The sequence below is a fragment of the Eucalyptus grandis genome, chromosome 3 (assembly GCF_016545825.1).
Source record: "Eucalyptus grandis isolate ANBG69807.140 chromosome 3, ASM1654582v1, whole genome shotgun sequence".
Taxonomy (NCBI): Eukaryota; Viridiplantae; Streptophyta; class Magnoliopsida; order Myrtales; family Myrtaceae; genus Eucalyptus; species Eucalyptus grandis.
Genome location: NC_052614.1, coordinates 66,170,949 through 66,196,789, shown reverse-complemented (window position 1 = coordinate 66,196,789; position 25,841 = coordinate 66,170,949). Strand labels below are relative to the sequence as shown.

Below are 25,841 nucleotides of genomic sequence, written 5' to 3'. Positions count from 1 at the left end.
AATGTAAAAATGGTTTAGTATTACATCAGCACAATTGAAATATTTATAATTAAATTGATAAGACTTTTTTTTGTTTTATACTTTTTCATTCAAAATCCAACGTGCGACTCAAGATTGCTTGCAGAGTACGAGTTCAAATTGATTGTCGACAGATGATGGATGGACAACGTTAGTGGTTGAATCCGCAAAGCATTCCAATTTCCACAAGCAACAGCGCCCGGAAGATATTTACGTCGAGCGTCGTCGCCATCCAAGGGCTTTTATCACGAACTTTCTCGTGTCCGCATGAAGTCATGCACGTTGACGAAAGCGGCCCATTTAGTCTTGTAATTTTGCAAGGATGGAGACTTCATAAGGGGGAAGAACTAGAAAAATAAGAACAACATGGCGAGATTGAATATGCTCCGTTTGGCCAGCCGGCTCGGCCGACCGCCAGCCTCTCTATGTGACCCCCTGGGTAGAAAAGATCGTGTGGACTTATTTTCATCGTTCATGTCACATGTGAAGTGAAATTCTAATGGAAGAGAGTTTGTGAAATTCATGTTTTTTTTTTGTCTTGAATTGTGATTGTCTCAACATGGTAGTGATTTTTAATGATATGCTTATTGAGGAACCAGAATCAATGCTCTCAATGTTACTTGACTCAGAACAAAAGATGGGATATAATTACCATAAATTTGAATGGTTATTATAATGTCCATAGACCATGTAAACCAAGTTCATCTCAACGGTCAATCATACATGCTCCATAGTGGAACCCACATAATTAATGTTTGAGGTCATATCGGTTCACATCGGTGTATCGTACAATAACTTATCCATAAATATACTATTTTATTTTCCTGATTTTTGTAATTCATCAAGCTAGCAATTTGGAACTAAATCGTCGTTTAGAATTTGGAGCCCAATCGTTAACGAGGCCATCGAATTCATGCAATTTCGAGCCAGCCCATCAAACGAAGCCCAATCCTCCCCTTTCGCAATAGGCACCCAAATCATTTTCCTTCTCAAGGAGAAGGGGCGCTTCCGCAGGCTACTCTAATTTCTGGAAAAAAATTGAAAAATTAAAAAAAAAAAAATTGGGGAGAACAAATTAACGAAAATATTAATACCAGAAAATATGAATAAATATTTAAATTTGATAAAAATTGATGGAAATAAAAATTGAAATTATAAGATATTTTAAGGAAAAGAAACACACTTAAGGAAAATGTAAAAAGGCTTACACAACAAAAAAGTCATATAACAAAAGTTCAATGTTTCTTATGTTTAGTTAAATGGTCAATTAATGTAAAAGATTGACCGATCGAGGACAAATATTTAAAAGCTCACCTTAGCTTTCGGTTATTCATTTCCTTCTATAAGTTGAGGCCATTTCTTTTTATAATTTATTTTAAATATTTTCATTAATCAATCATTAAAAAAAGGATTAAACAACAAAAATGTCGTACTTCTTACATATATATATATATATATATTTAAATGGTTAATTAATCTAAAAGACGGGTCGATCGATGACAGATATTTTAAAAGTTTACCTTTCATAAGTTGAACATGTGATTTCCTTTTATAATTTATTTTAAATATTTTCATTAATCAATCGTTCTTCACATTAAGACGGTATACGGTAATACAGGATTTCTAATGTAGCTGACTGAATTGGATTTCGTATCTATTTTAAGTCACTATCTTTAAGACGGTAGTATTGACACGCCTTGCCCAGTTTTCTTTCTCCATGTCGGATCTCATCACTTCTTTTCAAATTCACTAGTAAAGGCCCAGAGGGTATTTGAAGACTCATACTCGTCTGTGCGACTTTTCAATTCTTGGCTATTGTTTTTATAAATGGCTAAATTGTTTGTTTGCTTGCAATTCGATGTGTGGGGCATTCGATAGCATGCATCCCTAAGTTTTTGTCATTGTTCATGAGAGCAATAAAATATTTAGTGGTATCAAAAGTATATGTCATTGCTGATGTTGTACTCATTTGTACATTTGGATTTGCTTACGAGTCAATGCTTCTGTACCAGATGAGTTAAGTGGGATTCAAATGAAAGGAGAAGTTGTTATGTTGTCTATAGATCGTGTCGATCAAGGGTGAGCAACTAGGCCAATTCAACTTGATAACTAAGCCAAACCGGCTTTAGCTAGCTTATTCGAATCGAGATTGGTTCCGTTCTCATATAAAAAATTTGGAAATCAGTGTTAATTGTTTTATTCTAGATTTCTACCTAAAACCAATTTTAATGCCAATTCTCATTTAGAAGCGCGTTTGAAAAATCGAATCAATCAAGTCTCTTGATTAAATATCTTTGCATAAAACCGTGAGTTTGAGCATTCCACCCAAGAAAGTCATATCGTGTCTTAATTGAGAGCTTTTGCAAAGGTGAAGATATGGTAGGGCAATAATGAAATAGGGAAAAAAAGAAGAGAGAGAGAGAGAGAAACCAACTACGATGTCGGCCCTAAGGGTTGAACAATTCAATTCTCAGTTGGTAGGTTCTAAGGTTACATTTGGCAATCAATATATAATTCATAATAGGATATAATTTATTATATTCTATGTTTGATACTTGCTTAAGACATGATAAAATTGGATATAAGGGGAATATAGACTAGATAAAATTATCTCATGAGAGAAGTGGGATAAAGTTTGATAGGATTTCTATCATCTACAAAGAGAAAGTTATTTTCTCAAATGATGAACTTTTTAAATTAACAATATTAAAATTAGGGAAAAATCCAAATAAATGTCCCAAGTACACTCATTTTCTCAAATAAGAACCGTAAGTGACAATATCGCCAAATAAGGATTTGAAATGTTTATATTTGTTTCAATCACCGACCAAAGAAAAAAATTCAAGCCGGCTAGGGACATGTAAATTTAGATTAAATTAGGTTTTTTAGAGCAAAAATTAGATTGAAAATTAAAATAAAAAAAAAAAAAAAAAAAAAAGATGTGGGAGGGACCTCCCTCCCTTCTCTATTCTTTTTTTTTTTTTTTTTTGCATTTTTTAAATTTTTTTATAAAAAATAGAAGGCAAAATTGCTCTTATCAAATAGTGAGTTGAGGTTCTTTTTATAGATTGATATGGTCTCTTTAGTCCTTTATTTGAAATAGGGTTCGTCCAAGCCCTTATTTTAGAAAATAAAGGTATTTCAAACTCTTATTTAACACAATGTTCATTCCATGCCTTTATTTAAAAAATGATGGTACTTTAGGTCCTTATTTAAAATTTTCCCTTAAAATTGTATCTCAACATAAATAATATCTAAATTCTAATATGAGAAATTCAAAATAACAAAAAATAACAATTTAGTTATTTCAATTTAATCTTATTTTTCTTTATGTATATTTGAACTTAATTATATTTTATAAAGTATTTAAATTATATAATTATAAATATACATTTATATTTATTACATATTTTTGGTATCTAAATATTTTGGGTATATTAGTACAGTTTACTATTTAATAAAATTTTATTAGAGAATGATGGAAGGGAAGAAAATAATAAAAAATAAATTAATTAACAAAAGAGAGGAAAATAAAATAAAGTAGGTAATAGTGTCGCGAGAAATTTTTACCATCTCAATTTGTAAAATTTTTGGTTCATTTTTACCGATACGTCATTTATCTTAAACAATATACATGATAGGATGTAAATATATTTGACTTTCTTATTGCAATAACCAGACAGTGGATGGGATATATCAATTTTTTTTTAATTTTATATCTTATCATATTCAATTTTATCTTAATTAGAAATCTGAATAAACAAACGTAGCGTAAGTTCTTAATGGAACTTATCACTCTCTAACAACCATTAATTTCGTAGGTCCTACTATAGAGCACATATTAATTTCTTTTCCAAATAAAAAATAACAGAAAAGGAGAGGTTTGACATATGCAGCACAACGCGTATGCTTGCTTCTTTCCCAAAATAAAAAAAGAGAACATTATTCAGAGTTTCCAAAGATTCATACTTGGCTGAATTTTTAACCTATGAATTAGAAATATGGACGTCATCCATATGTATGTTTCCTAATATTTTGATGTGACAATCCACCAATCACATCTCAATTAGGAATCAAGGAAAATATAGCTAATTATAAATTTTCAAAGAAAAATAAAAGATTTAATCGCATGAGTTCCCAGTCGATTCGGCACGTGCGAATCACTAACGATACAATAGTTTCGTTGTGCCCGATTGAGAGGACATTGGTTACGACGTTGTGCAGGTACGAAAAGGCCAAAGGGCTGATTTTACATAGTAAAACTCCTCAAAAATGGACACGAATCTTCAGCTGCACTACTTACGCATCATTTCCTCATTCCCCACGACCACGAATCAGCCCGCCAGCTGGGCTTTTTCTAATTGTCCATCCAAGTGCACGTGGCAGCTTTTGAACCTTTGCCATTAGTATCGATGGTTGGGATTTGCTCTTTCTTTGATCTGATGGTCAAGAGACTAGGATCCATTCCCAAAGAATAAGATGTTACTAGTCGAGATTCTCTTTTTCTCTCCGACAGTTATCGAGGATTAGTGATCCATTCCCCAAGAATTGTTATGTTAAGATATGTCTTTCTAGAGTCATGTATAATTAGCGCATTGGAAGTTAAAATATTTTCTTACCTAGTGTACTTGAAGAGTACTCGAAACACTCGTTTAATGAGACCTTTATATGTATAAGTCATGTTTAATGCGCTTAACGAAACTTTGCCGGATCATATCACAAATGGATCATACAAATAAATTTGAGGGTATGTTTGAAATTATCATAATCATGTCTTGAAAAAATATTAACACATGTATATGAATAATAATAAATAATAATAAAAAGCGATGTTTTCCATACTCCTAGGCTGGAAGAAACATTTTCCAACCATGGCACCAATTGATATGTTGTCATTGGTGATTAAATTCACAAAAAGGGCGGTGCTTATATTTGTAATCATCAGTGGTGGAAAAAAAACGCAGCCCTAATTGTAATGATATAATTGTAGCACGCGGAATACTTCAAACATCTTATAAAAACTACAAAATTAATTTCTTTTTTTCTATATAGTACATTGAAAAACTGCGCCGAAGATTTTCCGATAGTTCATCAGCACAACTTCTTACGTCAGTTTCAACTTTGAAAAGGGCTAGTACAGTACTTTCGTAGTGTTCAACTTGGCAAGCATCACAACTTCTAGCCTCTGTTCGGAACCTGCCCCCACCCACTTTTCAATGATGCGACTTCTAAATATAAATAGCCAAATACAGTATACACAACTGCGCATGACTATACAATTTCAATTTTTTTACCACCTGCCACTCTAGCACTTTTAGCACTTTGCAATAGAGTCACATCAAAATGGATTCTTAGCGTCTCTAAAGTGATTATTCTTTTTGGTAGTGACTTTGATTTTGGATCCACATCTGATGACCTCAGGAGGATGCTGGACCAATCCTGTCTTATTTTATATCTTCCGATTGCCGAAATGACGGGTCTTGGTCGGCAGGAGTGATGCACCCATGGGAAGTACACTGTGCAACACAGTAGAGAGAGAGAGAGAGAGAGAGAGATTCTTGATATTCTTGATGTGAGAATGAAATGTCAACGAGCTCAACTGTTGAGCACAAGAAAAAGAAAACAGGGGAATTCTTCTCTGTCTGAAAACTGTTGTGTTGTGCCGTGAAGAAGAAGAAGAAGCAGAGCATGGAGGGTTTGATGCGAAACAGGGGAGGGGTGCTGTGCGGAGTGTCGCTCTCGGTGTGCGGTCAGGAGGAGATGCAGGCCTTCTCCAGAGACGGGAGCAGCCAATACAGCCTCGCCACCGGCATCTTGCCGTCCCTCGGCGCGAGGAGCAACCGCGCCGTCCAGCTCCGCAGCTTCATCGTGTCCTCCCTCGATCGTCGTTACAGGTGAATTCGATGTCGACCCGTGTCGTGTTTCTCGTTCATTGTATCCGTTCCATTGTTTTCATCGGCTAAAGAGGTGATCTTGTCCCACTTCCTCTGTGCTCTGTCTTGATTGAGCTGTGATATTCGTCTGCTCACATGGTTTTTGATGTTTTCACGTTTTTTTTAATCCCTGAAATGCGACTGGTAGCTTAAAAAACGTTGGGATTGGAGGTTCTTGTCAATCCTCGGTTGACTTGTACAGTCTGATGAAGATCGGATGAATCTGGTTGTTTCAGGATATGGGAGAATTTCCTGGTTCTTCTGGTTGTGTACACTGCTTGGGCGTCGCCGTTCGAGTTCGGCTTCCTCAAGAAGCCAAAGCCGCCGCTGTCCATCATTGACAATGTCGTCAATGGATTCTTTGCTATCGATATCGTCCTTACCTTCTTCGTGGCTTACCTCGACAAAGCCACCTACCTACTTGTCGACGACCCGAAAAAGATTGCTTGGAGGTACACGACCTCATGGTTCGCCCTTGATGTCATATCGACCATTCCCTCCGAACTTGCTCAGAAAATCTCGCATTCACCACTCGGGGGCTATGGCCTATTCAACATGCTCCGACTTTGGCGTCTCCGAAGGGTCAGCGCCCTGTTTTCGAGGTAGCTTTGCACAATGAGTCTCTTCATTCTGTTGCACATATGCAAGCGTCTGAAATTTGTCTTTCCTTCTTTTGTCAGATTGGAGAAAGATAGGAACTATAACTACTTTGTGCTCCGGTGTGCAAAACTCCTCTGTGTCAGTATCGAATCCGTCTTTGGCAATACCATTTTGATTAAAAAGCAATGGCCTTCTCTGAGGTTGTTGGTGTCTCATGAGAATTCACATTCCTTTCTGCAGGTTACTGTGTTTGCAGTCCATTGTGCAGGATGCTTCTATTATCTTCTCGCTGCTCGTAATCATGACCCGGCAGAAACTTGGATGGGGAAAGCCATTCTCCAGGATGGCTTGGGGATCCGGTATGTGACTTCGCTTTACTGGTCTATTACTACTTTAACAACGGTTGGATATGGCGATCTGCACCCGGTGAATGTGAGGGAGATGCTTTTCGACATATTCTTCATGCTTTTCAACCTCGGTTTGACGGCGTACTTGATTGGTAATATGACGAACTTGGTTGTTCACGGTACGAGTCGCACCAGAAAATTTGTGAGTAAAATCCCTCCTTCCTAAGGTCTAACTTGGTACTTGAATGAGTAGACAGAGCGGAAGACGTATGACTCCTTGAAAAGATTGATTTGTATGAGTAAAAGCACTCATGACTTCAAAGCGTATCCTACAATTTAAAAGGTTCAATTATTCATTCATATTCTGTCCCAGAGGGATACAATACAAGCTGCCTCAAGTTTTGGTCAAAGGAACCAGTTGCCTCCTCGGCTACAAGATCAGATGCTTGCTCATTTGTGCCTCAAGTATAGGACAGATTCTGAGGGACTTCGGCAAAAAGAGACTCTCGATTCTCTCCCTAAAGCCATCCGATCCAGCATCTTACATTATCTTTTTTACAATATTGTCGACCGGGTGTACTTATTCCGTGGCATTTCAAATGACTTGCTCTTTCAGCTGGTAAAAGAAGCAGAGTTGCCCCTCTAATAATTTCTCTTGATTCTAAAATTTACTTTTTCTTGTTAAGTATTATTCTTAGGAGAAACCTTTCCTTGTGTATACTTCAAGGTCTCAGAAATGAAAGACGAGTATTTTCCTCCAAATGAAGATGTGATCTTGCAAAATGAAGCACCGACAGACTTCTACATTCTCGTCACTGGTGCTGTGGTACTTGCTCAGCTCACCCTAAATGGGCAATTGTAAATCTTGGGATCATGGATAGAAGTTGACGGGTTTATTGAACTCTTCAGTTGGGAGATGTTAGCCGTTTTGTTTGATGGGCATATTTTAAAGTGCCTATCCTTGTCTGGTGAAGTGATATCCTTAATACTTCTTTTAATTTGATGTCTTGCAGGATCTGCTAGTTGTTAAAAATGGAACTGAACAGGCACGTATAACTCTAAAAACATCAATATACTGTAGGCTTGAAGGAAATACAAAATGACATGACTGTAAACTGATGCAGCCTGTTGGAGAGGCAAAAAGTGGTGATATTTGCGGGGAGATTGGTATACTTTGCTACAGGCCACAGCTTTTCACAGTGCGGACGAAACGATTGAGCCAGCTGCTACGGCTAAATCGTACCACATTCTTCAATATAATCCAGTCAAATGTTGAAGATGGGACCATTATCATGAACAATCTCCTTCAGGTGTTTATGCTGGGAACACCACGATACTGCAGCTCACGCCATTGTCTTCTTAGTCCATGTTCACTCAACTTTTTATCCAGATTCCTGGATGAATTTTACTGAACCTTTTTGTTTTTATTTCTGTGTTGACTAGCACTTGAAGGACCTCAAGGATCCAACCATGGAGAGCATTCTGATTGACGCAGAGAACATGCTGGCACACGGTCAATTGGACCTGCCTCTCAGTTTATGCTTTGCCACATTGAGAGGAGACAACTTGATGTTGAGCCAACTACTGAGACGGGGCCTAGATCCTAATGAATCAGATAACAGTGGGAGGACACCTCTGGTTAGTAGAATTTGCCTTTGGCTTTGCCTCGATGTTACTTACTAGAGATTACCAACTCTCCTTGTCTGTTCCGACTTTTGTGTATCCAGCATATTGCAGCATCTAAAGGAAGCGAGAATTGTGCGCTCCTCCTTCTGGATTATGGTGCAGATCCTGATAGCCGAGGTTGCTCTTTTCCTTTAATATCTGAGGAAAACTTTCGACTTCAAAATGTTTTTTTTTTTTTTTTTTTTTGGTCAGTCGCCTACTGCAAGTTGCTTATTACCGGGTGCTTGTGAATAACCAGATTCATAAACTAGAGTTTCTTAAAACATGAGAGTAGGACATAAGCTTATCATCTGATTTGGCCTAGTCAGTGCATTGAGTGTTGACGTATAAACACCACAACCACATTCATAAACTAGAGTTTTGCTAAAAAGTCAGAGTACGACGTAAGCTTAATATCTGATTTGGCCTGGTCAATGTATTGGGTGTTGAAGGATAAACCCCAAACAGCTTTCCGGATCATGTAATATTAATTAAGAAGTTTTGGGGTTTCAATGGACCTTATCACCTCTCTATCATTCAAAAGGACGTATTAATATGCATGCAAATTTGGAACCAACTTGTGGAGGCATCCCTTTTTGTGTATCATTTCAACTTTTGAAGTCAGGTTTGCTGCAAATGAAACCTGACATCACATTGTCCAGTTGTCCACTTGCATTTAGTAAGCAATACATTTGAGATGACTCTAGGCACAGTGTTAAATATAGAATATCAAATATGCTCATTCTGTTTTGCCAATTATGGCCACCAGGGAACACATAATACAATGCTAATTCAATTTTCTTCTGTGTTTAATATGAGTTCACATCACACTATTGTTCTCAGCATGTTGCCTGATGCATGGAGAGGAACAAAGCAAGGTCTATTCTTTAGTTATTGGCATCTTGTTTCCATCAATTCCTTCTTTAGCTGATCTAGAGTTTTTGTCATACAAATAGTCATACCTATTTTCTTGATGAAAAACAGTTTTTGATGCCTTCTGCTTATGGCATACCCTGTGCTGTTATTCTTCATAGCTGTCCCTTCTTGTGGGTATATATATTAAAAGAATGATGAGTCAACGCTGACAATTGCCTTCTTTAGATACAGATTATTCCACTCTCTGACTTAATCTTAATAAAGCAAACCTTTAGGTGGTCATGAGAAAATAATTTTGGAACATTCTTGAAATATTGGCATGGAGATATCACCGAATCATCCTCACATGTCTGACTGCATTAACAACCTTGTTCATCGGGTTATCATGACTCAACTTTTTATGAGCATTTCTGTAGTCAATAGTTTGCTATCAGCTAATTGAATTGGAATTGCAGATTCAGAAGGAAATGTGCCTCTTTGGGAGGCAATAAAGGGCGGTAGTGAACCCGTGGTCAAGTTGCTAGCAGAAAATGGTGCTAATTTAGTATCTGGAGACGTGGGTCAATTTTCATGCACGGCAGCAGAACAGAATAATCTGGACTTGCTCAAGGAGATCAGTCGTTATGGTGGGGATGTTACACTTCCAAAAAGCAACGGGACCACCGCTCTTCATGTCGCTGTTTCTGAGGATAACATTGAGATAGTCAAGTTCCTCTTGGATAGAGGGGCAGACATCAACAAACCGGACATCCATGGATGGACACCCAGAGATTTAGCAGATCAACAGGGACACGAAGAGATAGGAATTCTTTTTCAATCCATAAAAGAAACTGAAATGCTGCCTGCTATTAGAAGCGAACCCAATTTGCCTCATGCATCCCAAGAAAAAACTGTGGATGCTGCTTTTGGCCAAAGCCGTCCAAGGAGGAGGACGAGTAACTTCCACAATTCCTTGTTTGGCATTATGTCAGCTGCACGTGATGGTGAGGGAGATGTGCTTTTAAGCATTAATCATAATAAATCTGCCAATAAGTCTTTTGTGGCACGACCGGCTATCCGTGTGGTTGTTAGTTGTCCTGAAGTGGGAGATGTTGAGGGGAAGCTTATGCTACTCCCCGAGAATTTTCAGGAGTTGTTGGAGATGGCACGTAAGAAATTTGGGCTTACTCTGCTCAAAGTTTTAACCAAAAATGGAGCTGAAATTGATGATGTAGCAGTTATCAGGGATGGCGACCATCTGGTTTTTTTGAGCAAGGAAGTGAAGGATGATTTTGCCAACAGAAATGACAAGAAGGTCCAATAAGGAAGTGCATAGGATTTGTCCTTCTGAATCAGTTTCCATGTCCACATCTTAGTCTAATGGAAAGTCTAGTACGACTGTTTCCATTATCTTCTTTATGTTCTTTTGCTCTTTTTACATGAATCAACACAAGGAACTGTACATGTACTATGAAAGTAATCTGAAGAAAATTCATGTTATTCCAATCTTCTCTTGTTCTATTGTTTCTAAGAGCTGAGTTCATGTTTTTGACAAACCAAAAGGCTTTTCTTTTTCCTGCTATTTGACTGCTACTTTTGCACTCGAACCTCTTGGATGGTATCTTTCTCTGGTCATGTCTACTTCAATCAACAATTCATCCTTCCCTGCAGTGACCTTGCCCCTCTAAGAGCCATCACCTGGGCAAATCCACGACAGCAGTAGGGAAAAGCGTAATACATTGACGACATGAATATAGTGCCTTAAAATAAAGGCCACATACAGATGTAAATCTTATGTGTATGTGTGTGTATGTGTGTGTGTGAGAAACAGATTATTGATGGATGAATTAGTGTACATAACATGATAAAAGGATTCGATTTCTATCTACAAGATACATTTTCTGGCAACATTTTGGACCCTCTCAAAAGCTGTCGAAAGAATGTCATCTAATAGCGTGCTGCTACTTCCCCTATTCGACATCAGGGAGAGGGACATGATGAAGATACTCTTTGAGTGCCTTTAGTTCACAAGAGTTGACAGAAGAATGAAACAACTATTCCAGTTAAGAATCTCTTGGTTGCTCCTCATCCTCTGGAAAAACCTGCAATGACAGAGGTTCAAGCATTTCTGTAATACTTCCTATCACAAGAAACCACACAAACAGGTAACAGCAATTCAATTAGGAAGAGGTTTTGATCATTTCATCATTTTCATCATGAATTCAGCATGTTTATCAGAAATGGTTCGCGGAAAATTAAGTGCAAGTGAATGACTTCAATGTTGTTTTCCCCGATTGTTCAAATTTTATCAATTTCCAGTTAAAGCTATCTGTGTCTTTCTATAGGTGACCAAGCCTCTCATCAAGTGTATCTCAGCCCTTAGTCTATGATATGACCAATGGCCTGAAAGGGCCGGTACGAAGAACATTAATACAACATATGACACTTACCTGAACGAATTTCTCATCAAAGCTTACTGATCTAAGCTTCAATTCTCCTCTGCTAGTAGTAATCTCATCCAATACTTCTGAATCAGATATGTCCATTTCCTCGTTCTCTTCTACGGAATACTCTCGATCTACGCCCTGCTGATGGAGGACAGTCAAAAGTGTTACTGCAATTCTCATGAATGCATAAAGCACTTATGCCTAAAATAACTCAGAATCATTGTGTTCCATATGTCATAATATCGTTCCCGCTTTGAGATGATCAGTGCAGAATAATTGCAGGGAAAATGGCTCGAGTTTTTTATGTACCGTGAGTGAGACCCCATGTCTGCCGTGTGGATTACCAGGGATTTCTTCATAGCCGGCTGCATCCAACTCGTGAAGATAATGCGGGTGGAAGAACTTGGGAAGTATGTGCTCCCTTATGCTTATCAGTAGAAAGAACGGCAATGGGAACAATATTCCGGCCACAGGTATCCAAGTGACTCCGAAACATACTAGAAGATACACGACCTGGAAAAGCGTGAAAGCAGCCATCCACTTGAAAGGCACAGACTCAACAAATGAAGCGTGCGCTCCTTCCAATATCCTGGTCGAAGCAAAGATGATTCAGTCAGTAAGGCAATCGGGAGTCGAAAGGCTCATTTATTAATCATCTTAACATTTCGATCGGTTCAGTCAGTAGGTTGTAAACTTAGTTGAGCTGTGATACCGTGAAATTTTACATTTTCAGGGCATTAACAATGAGCGAAGTGCACTAATTTCACAACTCTAATAGAATTTAGATACAGAAACTGCCTGCGACGTTTATTTTCTAAATAACTGGGAAAGGCATGGCATTGAACCTGTGAAGGTGGCATGGCAGATGACCATTAGGTGGTAACTTACTTGTATCGCCGTCCTGGGGTGACGAAAAGGAGCAATATTCTCTCCCAGAACTGGTTTCCAGGAAGGCTGTCGATCGCCATGTACGCGAAATAACCCCAAAGAACCGATGTGGGTATCTGCTTGATCACGGGCATGGCTAATATCGCTGCACCCAATAGAAGCGATTGCAACAGGTTGCTAACTCTTTGCTCGTTGACCCTGACGGGCAAATGTGCATCAATGTGCTTCGCAAATTGGCCGTCCACATTGTCTTCATCTTCACTTCCCATAACAGCATCCTTCAATTGCTTTAACTCTTTGGCGACCGATAGCTGGAAAACAAAAGTATATTTCATTATTCAATAAGATCTAAACAGGGGTGCTAAACAAATTTCGTATTCCTCACAGCATATATCATGAAAAAAGATTCAGTATCAGGCGGTGTCGGTTTCATAAGAAGTGGACTTACAGTAGGAGTAGAGTCCATTTCGACGAACACCTGCTGCATCTTTCCGTATATTTCGGATTTGCTGGCCTTCTGTTTCATGCATTCCTTGGCGCTCTCTACCATCTTCTTTCTGATCAACTGAAAATTTCCAAGAGATTACAAGAGCTGTATTGACTGGTTGTGTCATTGTTCCTGATGAAACGTGCAATTTTTTCTTTTGTGCATCGACGAACCTGTCTCTTGAGAACTGCCAGACTCTTAGTATGCATTGGGGACTGCGGGAGGACGCCATTGGATGGTGGAAGTCCAATCAATCCACAGAGCAAAGTCTACAGTACAAAAGAGGGGGGGAGAAAGACATGAAGCTGCAGATATGTGGGTATCGGCGTTTCAGTTAACTGGAAAGAGCTCCTCAGATTTTGTACCATAAGCCCGAGAACAAGTACGTCGTAATGGTAAGCAGACGGATTCTTGATGTTGAACTCCTTCTGCTGAGCCATTTGTGAAGCAACGCTGTGGTCGAAGAAATATAGACCGGCAACCATCACGGCTGGTATGAAAGCAGCGAAAATGTAGGCCGGAGGGACTCTGCCCATATCCTGCAAATCAACAAGACAGTCTCTCGATCACGTTGGCACAGTCGCTATTCAGAAGTAAGAACAAACTCTCCTCTTCTCCACATGTCCATGCGGAATATAGCTCAATCAGCACGATTTCGAAATTCTTTCATACCTTGATAACTGACCAATGATGCAAAGATGCTGGCTCCCACGGCAGAGGACTGTACAGCCTCCTCGGGACTCCGGACGGAACTGACTTCGGCACGCTGAAGGCCAATGCCGACCAAATCAACACCATTAACGGAACCCCGTAATCCGCAATGAAGCTTCGGAACCACCCTTAATTTTAACAAGGGTAAAGTTTCAGCTCATGAAAGGCAAGTGATGTCTTAACTGAACGCTTGCGTTCTTCACTGAACATACATACCTGTGCCATAGGGCCAGCTCCTTGCCCTTCTGCTTTTTAAAGCTGTAGAAACTAGGCCAAATGTGAATATTATCCCAAGGAGCCCATTCACATACCGCCATTGGAAATGGTATCGCTCTGCAGATGAGTCTTCGGCATGAGGAACGTGGAATTCACTAATTACCCCCTGAAATTTCAGAGATCAGTATGAGTTCCAAGCAATATCTTCCTTATAACTTAAGAGAAAGGTCTCTTTTAGTTAATGCAGGTATTACCTTCACTGCCTCTTGAACGAACAGAACAGCAATCAACATACCAAACAGCTCCCCGGCTATCCTTGTGAATTTGGTAATGATCTCACAAGTGTTGAAAATTGCAAGAAGAAAAAGGAGTAGAGCAGTCCAAGTACAGACCCTACAAAGAAATTATTGGCCTTAATAAGAAGTGAATAATACGACTGTGTAATTGAGAATGATGACAGAAGAGGGTGATTCTTGTTACCATCCTGCCCAGGCCAAGTATAGCTCTTTCCCAAGATCAGGCTGACCCTTGGCGAAACTATACAAGTAAGTGTACATTATAACGGTAGGCTCTGCCACTCCTAAAATCAACAGGGGCTGGCCTCCCAAAATTGAGTGTATAATGCCACATATGGCCGTCGAGGCCAGAGTCTCCACAGTGCTCAGACTTCCATCTGAGCAAGCAGAGAACTTTAGAAGAAATGTGAGGATTATCGTCACAGTACAGGGAAAGACTTGATGAGTTACCGGTTTCTCTGCTAAGTTGTTCGCCGAATGCAATAACGGGAAGAGCCGATGCAAAGAAGACATAGGTAGTTGGAGCCAAGATCCTGAAATAGACCCAACCAAACGGGAATCATCAAATCGTTAAATCTCCAAAGATAAGGCAAGCTTTATTGCACCAAGCGGGTGCTGAAACACTACCTAGCTCCACAGCAAACTCCATTGGCCCAGTCTTGCTTGTAACATGCTTTCCTCCCTTTAAGGTCCTGTATAATCCCCCTAAAAGGAGTTCTTATGCTTTCCATGCTGAATTTGCCGAAAGATGAATCAGACAGAGAAGAGAACAGTCAAACAATAAAACATTGATTTTTTGCAGAGGGACAAGAAGGGAGGAGAACCCTTTGACAACTAATTCAACTTCTGCGCGAAGGCTTCTGTTTTCCCCTTGTTTGGGCTATTGAAAGTAATCAAGATCGAAACTAACATGTGAATAATACCTTTTACGCTCATCATAATCATCTCTAGTCCTTCAATCTCTAGCAATATTTCCTTGACACTCAAGAATGCTAAGCAGAGCTAATGCAGGGCCTAGCAGGTGAGCCAATGCCAATTTTGGTCATTCTTCTATTTTCACTAGTTCAGACAACAAGAACAATGAAGCACATCGAATTGATACAGGGATTGCAATCGACAATTGGTAAGGTTGACATTTCACATCAGGCAAGCGGAGAAGGAAAAATAAATGAAGAAACTAGCAGCTTTCTTTCATAGCTTGATGCGTTTCAAGATTAAGTTAAGCATACAATAAATGGATACAGGGCTGTTTGTGCTCAATGACGTGCAGGGACAAGAGGGGGAAGGGGATAAAACGTGTAGTTCCTGTGATTTTATTATTCCCATAACTAGACCTTTATGTCTCAAGTTGAACTTGGAGATTAAGCAAAAAAGTATATCGAAAAATTGATCTTGGAGAAGAGTAATTGAGGAAGATAGAAATGTCAATGAAGACACCCTTATTGTCATTTTGTCTGTCCCATCCAAATCCTCATCTCCAGAGAGATGATTATTACAATTCCTTTTTTATCAGAACCAATGCCAGTTTTTCATTTGCTTTCCTCATGCATGATGTGTCTTGAATCATGCCTCTAGACCATGAAATTTTTCTGGAGAAGATTTGACAAATAACCGAAGAAATCAGAAACAAAGACGAACATTAAAAAGAGAAGTTTTTCTAGGGATTGCATGTGGTGACATGAATGTTCCAGTGCTACACAGAATAAGCTTGTGCGTACAAATGTGTCAACATCCATGACGCATTCTCAGAACTTGAGAAGATCGATCCAGAATTATCGCGAAATTTCACATACCCGGAAATTCGACGCCGATCAATATGAAGGTGATCGGCGTCTTACCAACCGATGAAGATCAAGAACTTCTCTGAACGCCACAACAATGTTCATCAAGCCATGGAAAACCAAAAGAAAATTTACAGGATAAAAAGGGGGAAAGAGAGGAACGTGAAGTTTATTATGGGGTAAAAAGGAACTGCCCGGTCATTGTTTTTTCTGGTATTTCGTATTGTCCTTGCAAATTATTAGCTAGTGCGAGACAACGTCCGGTTCTCTCTCTCCCTCTCCCTCTCTCTCTCTCTCTCTCTCTCTCACCCCCTCCCTTTCTCTCTCCTTTCAACGATGGATAACACGCGGGTTGGCAACAAAGTCTTCAAAAGGAAAATATATACAGCTCGTAGCAATCGAAGTTAATCCTGCCACCACATGGCGCTGTGTCATTGGCCGCAAGCCAAGTTCATGATGTTATATGTTTGAAATTCCTAATTATTCTATAAACCATGGTATGATGCTTCCTCTCTAGAAAGCTTTGTTCTAATTATAGAACTTCTAAAATAGGAAAACAACTGCTGCTGCTGCTGCTGAGAGAGACCATGATTCTGAACTTAACAGCAGCATTTGCTTAGTCAATAAGGACCGTCGTTTCCAACAATAGCATGCGACATACTAACGCGAATGCAAGGCTGCTTTCATGGATCAAAAGGAAAAACCAAAGCTCAATCACCAACTAGAGTATACGACGTATTGGCATCTCTATGTTGTCAAACTGCGTGATTGCTTCGTGGGGAAACTAAATTCGGCCATAACAAACATCTGCCAATAATTAAATTGGTCGACAAAATGGATATTATCGGGTACGAATCTCGTGACCTGATCGCGAGTCTGGCTCGACCACAAAAGTTTAGTTTACCCACGATTCTCCTCCTCATATATATCGCAGTATTACATTAGATGGCGGTCTGAATCTGGTAAACCGTGTCCAAAATGGAATCTATCTTCTCCTCTTTGATTCCAAGAACAGATGTGATTTGTCCCGCAAGAAGGATTTAGGAACCTAAAGAACATCCAAAGAGGACGAGACAAGTAAGGATTGTGAGATTTCAGGGATTCGATGTTGCTGGTATTTTCGGCAAACCATAATGGTGCGTCACATGCAATGCGAGAGACGGCAGCGTTTTGTCCTGGGAGAGCCGGCCATTGTTGGGATGTTTGGTGGGGGAGTTCCAAGGGCCATGCCAACAGGTTTCCTTTGTGCCCAAGAAAAGAAAAGAGCGGTTCATTGTGAAACCGGACTAACAAAGTACACAAAGGCAACACAAATGAAGAGAGAGGATATGCGGTTAGTCGGGTGCGACGTGCATAGATGCATTCCGTGCATTTTTAAATGTGATTACGAGCCTCACATGAGATCCATGATATGGATAAATTAAGATGATCCATTGGCAAAATGTTGCATCTCAACTTTATATAGGGATATATTAAGGGGAAAAATCCATGATCTTACCCATGAATCTGGTAAGGACGTTCTTCAATTTATTTTTTATTTTTTATTTTTTAAAAGTACGTAAATGCAACATAAATAAAGAGGGAGGATATGAGGTTAGTAGGGCGCGACCTGCATAAATGCATCCTGTGCATTTTTAAACGTGATTGCGAGCCTCACATGAAGTTTACAATTTTATCCTATTTACAATATGGATAAAATGGGATGACTCATTTACTAAGGGTGCGTTTGTTTATATTTCGTTCAAAAATTGTTTTGGGGAACAATTTTTATCGAAAGACGCGTTTGGTAAACTTGTTCCGGGAATAAAAAATGAAATAGAAACATGTTTGGTAAATTTTTTTTTTTTGTTTCTTTTAATTTTTTAATATTTTTATTTTATTTTTCCTTTTTTTTTTCTTTTTTTTTTTTTTACCTTTGACCGGTCGCCGGTCTCGGCCATGGTTGGCGATCGGGCGACGGGGCCAACGGCCTTGCCCACCACGACAAGGCTCGCCGACCCCGGCGAGGCTCGGCCTCGCCTTGGCTAGGTGAGCTCGAGCTCGCCCGGATATGGCGAGGCCGAGCTCGCCCACCACCGGCGAGGCTTGGCCTAGTCGATCTGGGCGAGCCCGAGCTCGCCGAGCCTTGCCCCGCACGCCGAGGCCGAGCCTCTCCCGGGGGCGGCGACGCTCGGCCTCGCCGGGGCCGAACCCGTCAAAGAAAAAGAAGAAAAAAAGAAGAAGAAAAAAAAAAAAGAAAAAAGAAGAAGAAAAGAAATGAGAGAGAGAATTTGTTTTCAAAAGTTTTTAACAAAAAATAAATTTTTTTTGTTTTTATTTCTGTTCTAATTTTGTTCTCGGACAAAAAAAAAAGATTTTGAATAAAAACGCAAACAAACGCGTTTTTGTTTTTTTTTTGTTCCCGAAAAAAAAAACAAAAAAAATCTGTTCATGAACAAAATTTAAAAACGCAACCGTGCATGCCCTAAATATCGCATCTCAACTTCACACCCGGATATATTTTTCATAGGGACATACTAGGGCTAAAAACGGGTCCACAGTCTTACCTGTGAACCCGGCAAGGGCGTTCTTCAATTTATTAATTTTTTTCTGAAAAGGAACAAAATTGCCAATCGGTAAAACTACTGAGATCTTGTACAGCAGCAAGGATGATCATCTCAAAGCGGGCCGGCTCCTTGTTCAAAAAGTAACCCCGACGTAGTACTAATCTCAGTTTAGTGCGTGATGGCCGATTTAAATACCAAACGAAATATTCACCAACAGCCTGTGAATTGTGGCTATCAAAAGAATGTCAATCTCCGGATTGGAGGAAATTTGTAACTTGAAATTAATCAGTCGAACCATGTTCTTCGAGAATTTAAAACCTCATATCAGACGATCTTCGCTAAAGCTGCACTAGTCGTTCAGCCAGAACTGGTTTGCAAAACTTTGAGATTTGCGATCGGATCAAATTTTCATTCTAATTTAGCCAAACACACAAATCGTACCCTAGAATGCCACAATTAGGGTTGAGCATCTGTTTAAGGTCAATCTTGAACGAACTCTAGATTGGCCCAACTCGGCCGATCCTAGTTTGGTTCTTAGGAGGAGTGGGCCGGTTAGGCTGCGTTTGGAATTGGCTTTGGGAAGGGCCTTTGGGCTTTCAAAAATCTTTAGGCTAAATATTGGGTGTTTGGTTTCATTTTTGAAACCCCACGTTGAGGCAAAGTTTGCCTTACAAATGCTGAAAGCGCCATGTCTACTGTTCATCTTCTTCTCCAGTGGCATGTGACTGGTCAGCGAGGAGCGAGAGAGAGGCCGGTGAGGTCACAGTTGAGCCAAGTAAGGTCGCGGCGACCGTCATCGGCCAGTTGTGTGACCCCGGGAGTTACGACAACCGCTTGCGAGTCATGTCACCGCGACCCAACTTTGGGTCGCGCGACCTCAGGTGCAACCCAGATTTAGGTCGTCGGAGGTTGCGTGACCTCGCCATGACCAGATCTGGTTGTGGCGAGATCGCATGATCTCGACAACACAGATCTAGTCGCAACAAGGTCGTGCGACCTCCGGCAACCCAGATCTAGGTCAGGCAACCTCCATGAAGGGCTGCCGAGGGTCGCCCGACCCCACGCGGCCCTCGCCGGTCATCTCCAGGGGTTGCCTGAGGCCGTTGGCCAACTCTTTTATTTTTCTTTTGATAATTTTTTTTTTAATCACCAAAGTCCTTTATAAGTATAATCTCTCCAAATGCTATTTTACTTAAAAGGTACTTCATAATGGACTTCCAAATTACAATTAACAAACACAATTTGTATTTTAGAGAATCTCTTTGCATTTTTCCAAAAACTTTCCTCAAAAGTCCAATCAAATGCACCATAGTCCTAGAACCCTTAGACCCTACACTATGCGGATTGAGTCTTGATTCTTAGAGTTTGGAGTTGATCCAATCCGGACTAACCCTGTACATAATACATATTACATAACATTTTTATCTACTCTAAATTCTAGCTTCTCCTCCTCTATTATCTTTGCAGTTCAATTTATCATGTAAATTAGAAACTAGAAAGACGCACAACCCTAATTTGACCCCCCAAAAAAAAAAAAAAACCTCTTCATTGGCCTTGTTCACCTCGCTCACCTTATTCACTGCTCACCTAGCGGCTTGCCTCTTTTTAGTCGTCTCACTTTGTTCCCTCACCTCACCGCCCACCTCCGTTCCATCATCTCACTTATTTGTTTTTATGGTTTGTTGCTTTTAGGAAGTGTAAATATATGCAATTACGTATCTTATACTTATGTTTGATATGTATTATGTTCATAATTTAGTTACTCAATATCATCGGATATGTAATTTGAAATATTATCAATTTAGGAAATGCCAAAAATGAAATAAATAAAAAATTAATCGATTGATCCCAAGTTGGACTCGAGTTGACCCTAGAGGTAGACTGGATCGATCCGGTCCTTAGTTGGTCCTTAGTCTCAAATTCTATAGAGTCGGTCCCCAATCCCAAAAATTAGAAATCAATACTGTGCGAATTGATCCTTAATTAGGTGCTAAACAAGTCTAATTTGGACCATGCTCACCTACAAGTCTAATTTGGATCATGCTTACCTATAGCCACAATCACTCCCTCTATGAACAAGGTGAAAGAAGAGAGGCGCAGCTTCTACATCTCTGCAGTCTCATCGGTGAAGGGAAGAAAACATGAAGCTTTCTGCTAAGAAAACCATATTATGCAATCCTACATTCATGATCAATGCTTGTTCTTTGAATCTAAAACGACTCGAAATAAGCATTATTGCAATTAAACCCAGCACAAAATGCGGCATTTCAATAGAGTGAAATCTCGCGATAGTGGTAACAGAAAAGATTCATCGATCAATTACAGAAAAAGGTTGAGTAGAGCTCTTCTGATGATGCTTCCTCGATAAGGGAACATTTGTCAAATGAAAACGATAGGACAATGTTGGTGGTGTGACAGTAGATTAGAAAGGGATTATATTATATAGAGTTCCCTCCGCATGCTTATTTGCAAGTCATATTTGGAAAAATTTTACAAGAGCTTTAGTATTCGAAGCCGTTCTTCATGTTCTGCATCCAACTTCGGTGGGTAGTAACAGCCTCGGAGATCTTCCACTATGTACTCCTGCAAAATTTTAAGAAATTGAATACAGACCATAATTAGTGAAAGACCTTAACTGAGAAGCTCAATAGGCCAGCTAAAAGCTTGGAGCTAAAGACTTTGCAAGTGAATATAACCCCATCTAACACTCCAAGCTACTAGCAACGGCATTTGTTCCGAAGACATTTAGACAATGTCAGCATCAAAACTCTCATTGAGGACTATAGTTTAAAAAATAAATAAATTGCTCAACTTGTACCTTAGTGAGCTCCCTCTTTGTAAGTATATGGTAATGTCTCTGCCAGATCCTTTGGATCGCCATGGTCGCCGCCAGGAAACCATAGGCAATGCCAAGGATCGCAAAGATGACAACAAATACAATAACAAGAGCAAAGCAAGCTTCCATGGATGCTGGAAAGCAGTCCAAGATGCCCCACCCATAGCAGCAGTTCTGGCACCCTGCCATCCTTGGATCATTGCCATTTAGGGAGGAGCAATGCAATATAATTCCAAAAAACCCAAGCAGCACGAAAAATGCCAGTACTCCTGCAGAATCAGTGCACAGAATCAGAAAATAAGTAACAAGTCTGGCCAGTGAAAAATGACCTTTCGTTGGGCATTTCAACCAAGGTGAAAAAGAATGCAGTTAAGCAAACATCAACCAGAATATAGCATACATCCATTATATATTATATACTAACGGCATGCAAAAACACATCAAATTCCAAGAGATATTTCCTTTTGAGAAGAGGCATTAACAAGAGACGATTGAGAGAAAGAAAGAGAAAAACTGTGTCTGGAAGTGGCATAGCTGACAAGAACAAACGTTTTCAGCACACTGTGAAGCATGAAATAAAATTAGAACATCAAAGGATCAAATTCACTTGAGATGTGATGAAAAATCTGCAGTTATTTAACTAACATTTTTAAAACAAAACCTGCTCCACTTGAAGAGCTGAAACATGATACTTGAAAGATCATCTAGTAGCACGGGTATTACAAAAGAAAACGTAAAACCAATAAGTTCGGGTTATCATATCATCAGTTTGGTTTTGATACTTGGTATTGTTTCGGTCCCCATGCCCAGAAACCCATAAATTCGAACCAAATTAAACCGTAAGTTTGGGAGCTAAATTAATTCTTGTAAAAAGTAACAAAAGCTATTCCTTACAGAATGAGCTCCTCACATAAAAGATGCCTCTACACTATCTAAGAAGAGTTTTTATTTCACAAGTAAACCATTGTTTATGGATTATGCCTCACCCTCTATCATGCTCTTTTATGCTAATGTGTTTGGTTAGGCTACATGTTTACTATCTTATGTACACACTTTATTTGATTGTGATTGCACCCCTTTACTCAATAGATTGAAGAAATATGCACTTTTTTGTTGATTTCTACGATACATTGAAGGTATGTAGTTTAGTGCTAAACTTCTTATTTGCATGCCAAGTTAATGAAAAGGTTTAAATACTAGGCAAACCAAAAAAAAAACAAAAAAACAAAGAGTCAAAAGTTGTTTCTTTCATCTGATTTGTGATATGATTGATTTGATCTGGTTTGAGGGATAGATTTTTCAAAATGAATAAGCTCGGTTCATTTTGAAGGTCAGTTTGAGAGAACCAAACCATGCCATTAATTTCAAGAGAAATCTGGAATCCAACAATACTTCTATAAGTTGATTTCAATACCAGAATTTATCACAAGTTGATACTAAAGCTACAGAAAAGACGCTATTGCTGGATACGCAATATCGACAATGGCAAGAAAATTAGAAAACCACTTCAATCGCCGATTGCCAGCCAAAACAAGCATTAAGATCATGAGTGAGGACAGTTTACCTATACAGTAGTAGAATGGAATGGGATGCTTGGACAGTATGCGATCCCACCCATCACTAAAAGAGTTCCTAAAAGACCCATCTTTGTCCATTATGTAGGCAAAGCCACCAATCACAGAAATTACCTGGAAACAAGATAAAAAAATGATGATAAGAAGGAAACATCTTTATTGCTTTCACCATGCACTCACCTCGAATTCAGAGGAGTTCAGCAAAGACAGGATTAAGTACTGAAAGCTCCAAAATATCGTGTGAAAAGTTTGTCCTCCTTAAATTTATAGGAAGTGTGGCATTTTTCCAACAACATAAAAGTTTCATCACGAAAATACAATCAGGCAAACCAGGACATGGATTCATAACAATAGCAATACAAGCCCTTCATACAAGTTCCATAAGAAAACAACCCAACCCAACATACGTTCATAAAGAGGTATAGATATTAGTCTGAAAATACAAATGCATGTGATATCTGTTACAGACACAAATACACCCACCAAACAAAGAGGAGATGGGATGTGCTGACAATAAATTTCAGAGTAAAATCAGAAATTCCGAGTGAAAAAAACAGAAGAGGAGGATCACTCACAGTTTGCACTGCCAAGAAAACAAGGAAGACATCTCTAGCCACAAAGAGTCTGAATTTAACTTTTCGCCAGGTATTGTCCTCAAACAACGCAACTTGAAGGTGAAATTGCGCTTTGCAAGTCGTGCAATGTGAAAAGGCAAACCCTTCCTAGTAGATCAACAATAAAAAATAAATTAAAATCCAAACGTCCACAGAGCTCATCCCAAACTCACATTTGGCCATGAAAGTCTAAACAGAATTAAGCACCTTAACTGAGCGCCAATGATCAAGACAACAACGATGGACAAACTGCTGAGTGCCTTTGCACATGCAAGGAGAGATTAATTCATCCCCTGCAAAATTAAAAATCTAATGTAAGACTATAGGCTTAAAAACAATATAGAGCAACAGAAGCATCATCTGGTAACAAGAAAAGGATGCTAAGTGATCACAACTCATGGAGAGAGATGAACAGAATACTATAAAAGACCAAGGTGAGAGGACAAGCAAATTCAAAGAACGCCTTTCACGTTTAGATTTCGCCAAGCAGAATTATCCATATGCAGGTAAAAGCCTTACCATCTAGTAACTAGGACTTGCAGTAGGTTTAGCCCAGCTGCTTATACAAATTTAATGGGGCATAATTCATCCTGAAGGAATGCATCCCCCATGAGATAATCGACAATGTAAAATCATCCTTTAGCTACCAACCTAACATCAAACTTCTCTACAAGTATGATCAAGCAAACAGATATAATTCCCCCAAACCTGGGCATCAAAATGGGCACATCAACTAAAAATGACCCACCACCACCAATACATACAAAATCATTAACCAAACAATGAAACCCTATGAAACAATCAAAATTTGTATGCTCTATGGGCAAATTATTCTCTTTAAAGATCGACTCGAAAAAAAAGAAGATCTTCCTAGCTCGTGCAACGCAATCAGATATTCCAACACAATCATCTATCTTCTACTAACACGTTTAAGCTAGGGGTCCAAGCAGCCGATGAATCATCATTGTGCACATGAAAAAAACGCAAGTCCTAAAAACTCCACCTGGTTCACACTCGCTCTCCAGACAAATGCGGCAACACGGGACCGACCCGGCCTCGAGGTCCTCGTCCTCGCCCTCGCCGCCGCCGCCGCCGAACACGACACGGTCCCGATCGTCCCTAATCTCGCTCGGGCTCCCGGGGGCCGACTCATCCTGGCCCTTCAGCAGAGGATCGGTGTCGCTCGCGTGCTGCACTCCGGGAGGCTCGAGCTGCACTTCCCCCGTCGTCGTCGTCATCCTCCTCCTCCTCTCCCTCCCCGAAAAATCCGAGCTTGGCAATCGCCACGCGCGCGGCGGCCGATGATCGAGAACCCTAGCCCCGACTGATCGAATTCGGTTCGAGATACCGACCGTGTGATCGACGTAAGGCTTCCGAATCGAGGAAAGTGCCTGGAACGCGCAGGGAATCGGAAGCGACGTTGAAGACGAAGATGAAGGTGAAGGTGAAGGTGCTGAAGAGAGAGAGAGAGAGAGAGAGAGAAGGAGATTTTTCCACACGTTTGATATTTTCCTATTTGGGTAAAAAAAGGGAGATTGACGTTGACTCCTTGAATTTGCACCCCGCCCCTATTTCGATCATTCTGAAAAAGGACCCCTCTACGGATTTAGATTTGTGGTGTGACCCCGGCCAAAATAAATTTCTATGATTTTATGCCCTTCTCGACGTTCTCGTCACGTCCCGGGAGATGAGAAAAGTTGCTCTTCCTCCGCGACAGAGTCAAAGTGTATTTCAAACGGCGATAGCAGCAGACGTAAGACCAGGTCCTATCCCGCAAAAACTGGCACCGTCTTCTTCCTTTTACTTCACCTCTCCACTACCTATTCAACTAATTGAATTCTAGCTTACCCTTTAGTGCCTGCCGATCCGTCTTTTATATTGACTCAAACGACTATACGCTGGGCTTATGATATTGAGGAGCTAAAGTAGACTATGAATCTTTCTATTTTTACTCATAAAATCGGGGAAAGTACAGGCCTATCTACCGATTCAGAGTAATTGGACTAACATCCGTGATTACTCCTGCT

The 25,841-nt window shown here is 39.8% G+C and overlaps 3 protein-coding genes across 4 annotated transcripts; 1 reads left to right on the top strand and 2 right to left on the bottom strand.

Moving 5' to 3' along the window:
* The first annotated feature begins 5,546 nt into the window (after positions 1-5,546).
* On the top strand, positions 5,547-10,937 carry LOC104438496 (potassium channel AKT1). The gene is made up of 11 exons (XM_010051658.3): positions 5,547-5,912; positions 6,188-6,553; positions 6,632-6,689; positions 6,792-7,100; positions 7,272-7,517; positions 7,626-7,724; positions 7,912-7,944; positions 8,023-8,208; positions 8,342-8,536; positions 8,626-8,701; positions 9,895-10,937. The coding sequence occupies exons 1-11, from the start codon at positions 5,707-5,709 to the stop codon at positions 10,740-10,742; spliced, it is 2,622 nt and encodes an 873-aa protein (XP_010049960.2). The 5' UTR covers positions 5,547-5,706; the 3' UTR covers positions 10,743-10,937.
* Positions 10,938-11,235: 298 nt separating this feature from the next.
* LOC104438495 (boron transporter 4) lies at positions 11,236-15,266 on the bottom strand. Of its 2 annotated transcripts, none has more exons than XM_010051655.3 (13): positions 15,091-15,266; positions 14,914-14,996; positions 14,648-14,840; positions 14,422-14,560; positions 14,168-14,333; positions 13,913-14,079; positions 13,606-13,779; positions 13,414-13,509; positions 13,202-13,318; positions 12,754-13,064; positions 12,175-12,454; positions 11,869-12,006; positions 11,236-11,520 (listed from the first exon to the last, which is right to left on the bottom strand). In XM_010051655.3, the coding sequence occupies exons 1-13, from the start codon at positions 15,192-15,194 to the stop codon at positions 11,482-11,484; spliced, it is 2,007 nt and encodes a 668-aa protein (XP_010049957.2). In that variant the 5' UTR covers positions 15,195-15,266; the 3' UTR covers positions 11,236-11,481. The 2 variants fall into 2 exon arrangements, with proteins under 2 accessions (XP_010049957.2, XP_010049958.2); XM_010051656.3 differs by having other exon boundaries at positions 13,913-14,055.
* A 5,765-nt stretch (positions 15,267-21,031) lies between these two features.
* Positions 21,032-25,308, bottom strand: LOC104438494. The gene is made up of 6 exons (XM_010051654.3): positions 24,818-25,308; positions 24,022-24,107; positions 23,776-23,922; positions 23,191-23,314; positions 21,609-21,895; positions 21,032-21,373 (listed from the first exon to the last, which is right to left on the bottom strand). The coding sequence occupies exons 1-6, from the start codon at positions 25,050-25,052 to the stop codon at positions 21,281-21,283; spliced, it is 972 nt and encodes a 323-aa protein (XP_010049956.2). The 5' UTR covers positions 25,053-25,308; the 3' UTR covers positions 21,032-21,280.
* Positions 25,309-25,841: the final 533 nt, after the last annotated feature.

What these genes read in the sequence shown, in the direction of transcription:
- LOC104438496 (XM_010051658.3), top strand. Translation starts at nt 5,707, where the DNA reads ATGGAGGGTTTGATGCGAAACAGGGGAGGGGTGCTGTGCGGAGTGTCG. An exon ending in TCATGAACAATCTCCTTCAG is followed by an intron (nt 8,209 to 8,341) that starts GTGTTTATGCTG and finishes TGTGTTGACTAG; the next exon opens with CACTTGAAGGACCTCAAGGA. An exon ending in TGCAGATCCTGATAGCCGAG is followed by an intron (nt 8,702 to 9,894) that starts GTTGCTCTTTTC and finishes TTGGAATTGCAG; the next exon opens with ATTCAGAAGGAAATGTGCCT.
- LOC104438494 (XM_010051654.3), bottom strand. Translation starts at nt 25,052, where the DNA reads ATGACGACGACGACGGGGGAAGTGCAGCTCGAGCCTCCCGGAGTGCAG. An exon ending in GGAGAGCGAGTGTGAACCAG is followed by an intron (nt 24,108 to 24,817) that starts GTGGAGTTTTTA and finishes TTAATTTTGCAG; the next exon opens with GGGATGAATTAATCTCTCCT. An exon ending in TTTTCTTGGCAGTGCAAACT is followed by an intron (nt 23,315 to 23,775) that starts GTGAGTGATCCT and finishes TCTTGTTTCCAG; the next exon opens with GTAATTTCTGTGATTGGTGG.
- LOC104438495 (XM_010051655.3), bottom strand. Translation starts at nt 15,194, where the DNA reads ATGGAAAGCATAAGAACTCCTTTTAGGGGGATTATACAGGACCTTAAA. An exon ending in GACATGGGGTCTCACTCACG is followed by an intron (nt 12,007 to 12,174) that starts GTACATAAAAAA and finishes GTCCTCCATCAG; the next exon opens with CAGGGCGTAGATCGAGAGTA. An exon ending in TTGATGAGAAATTCGTTCAG is followed by an intron (nt 11,521 to 11,868) that starts GTAAGTGTCATA and finishes CTGTCATTGCAG; the next exon opens with GTTTTTCCAGAGGATGAGGA.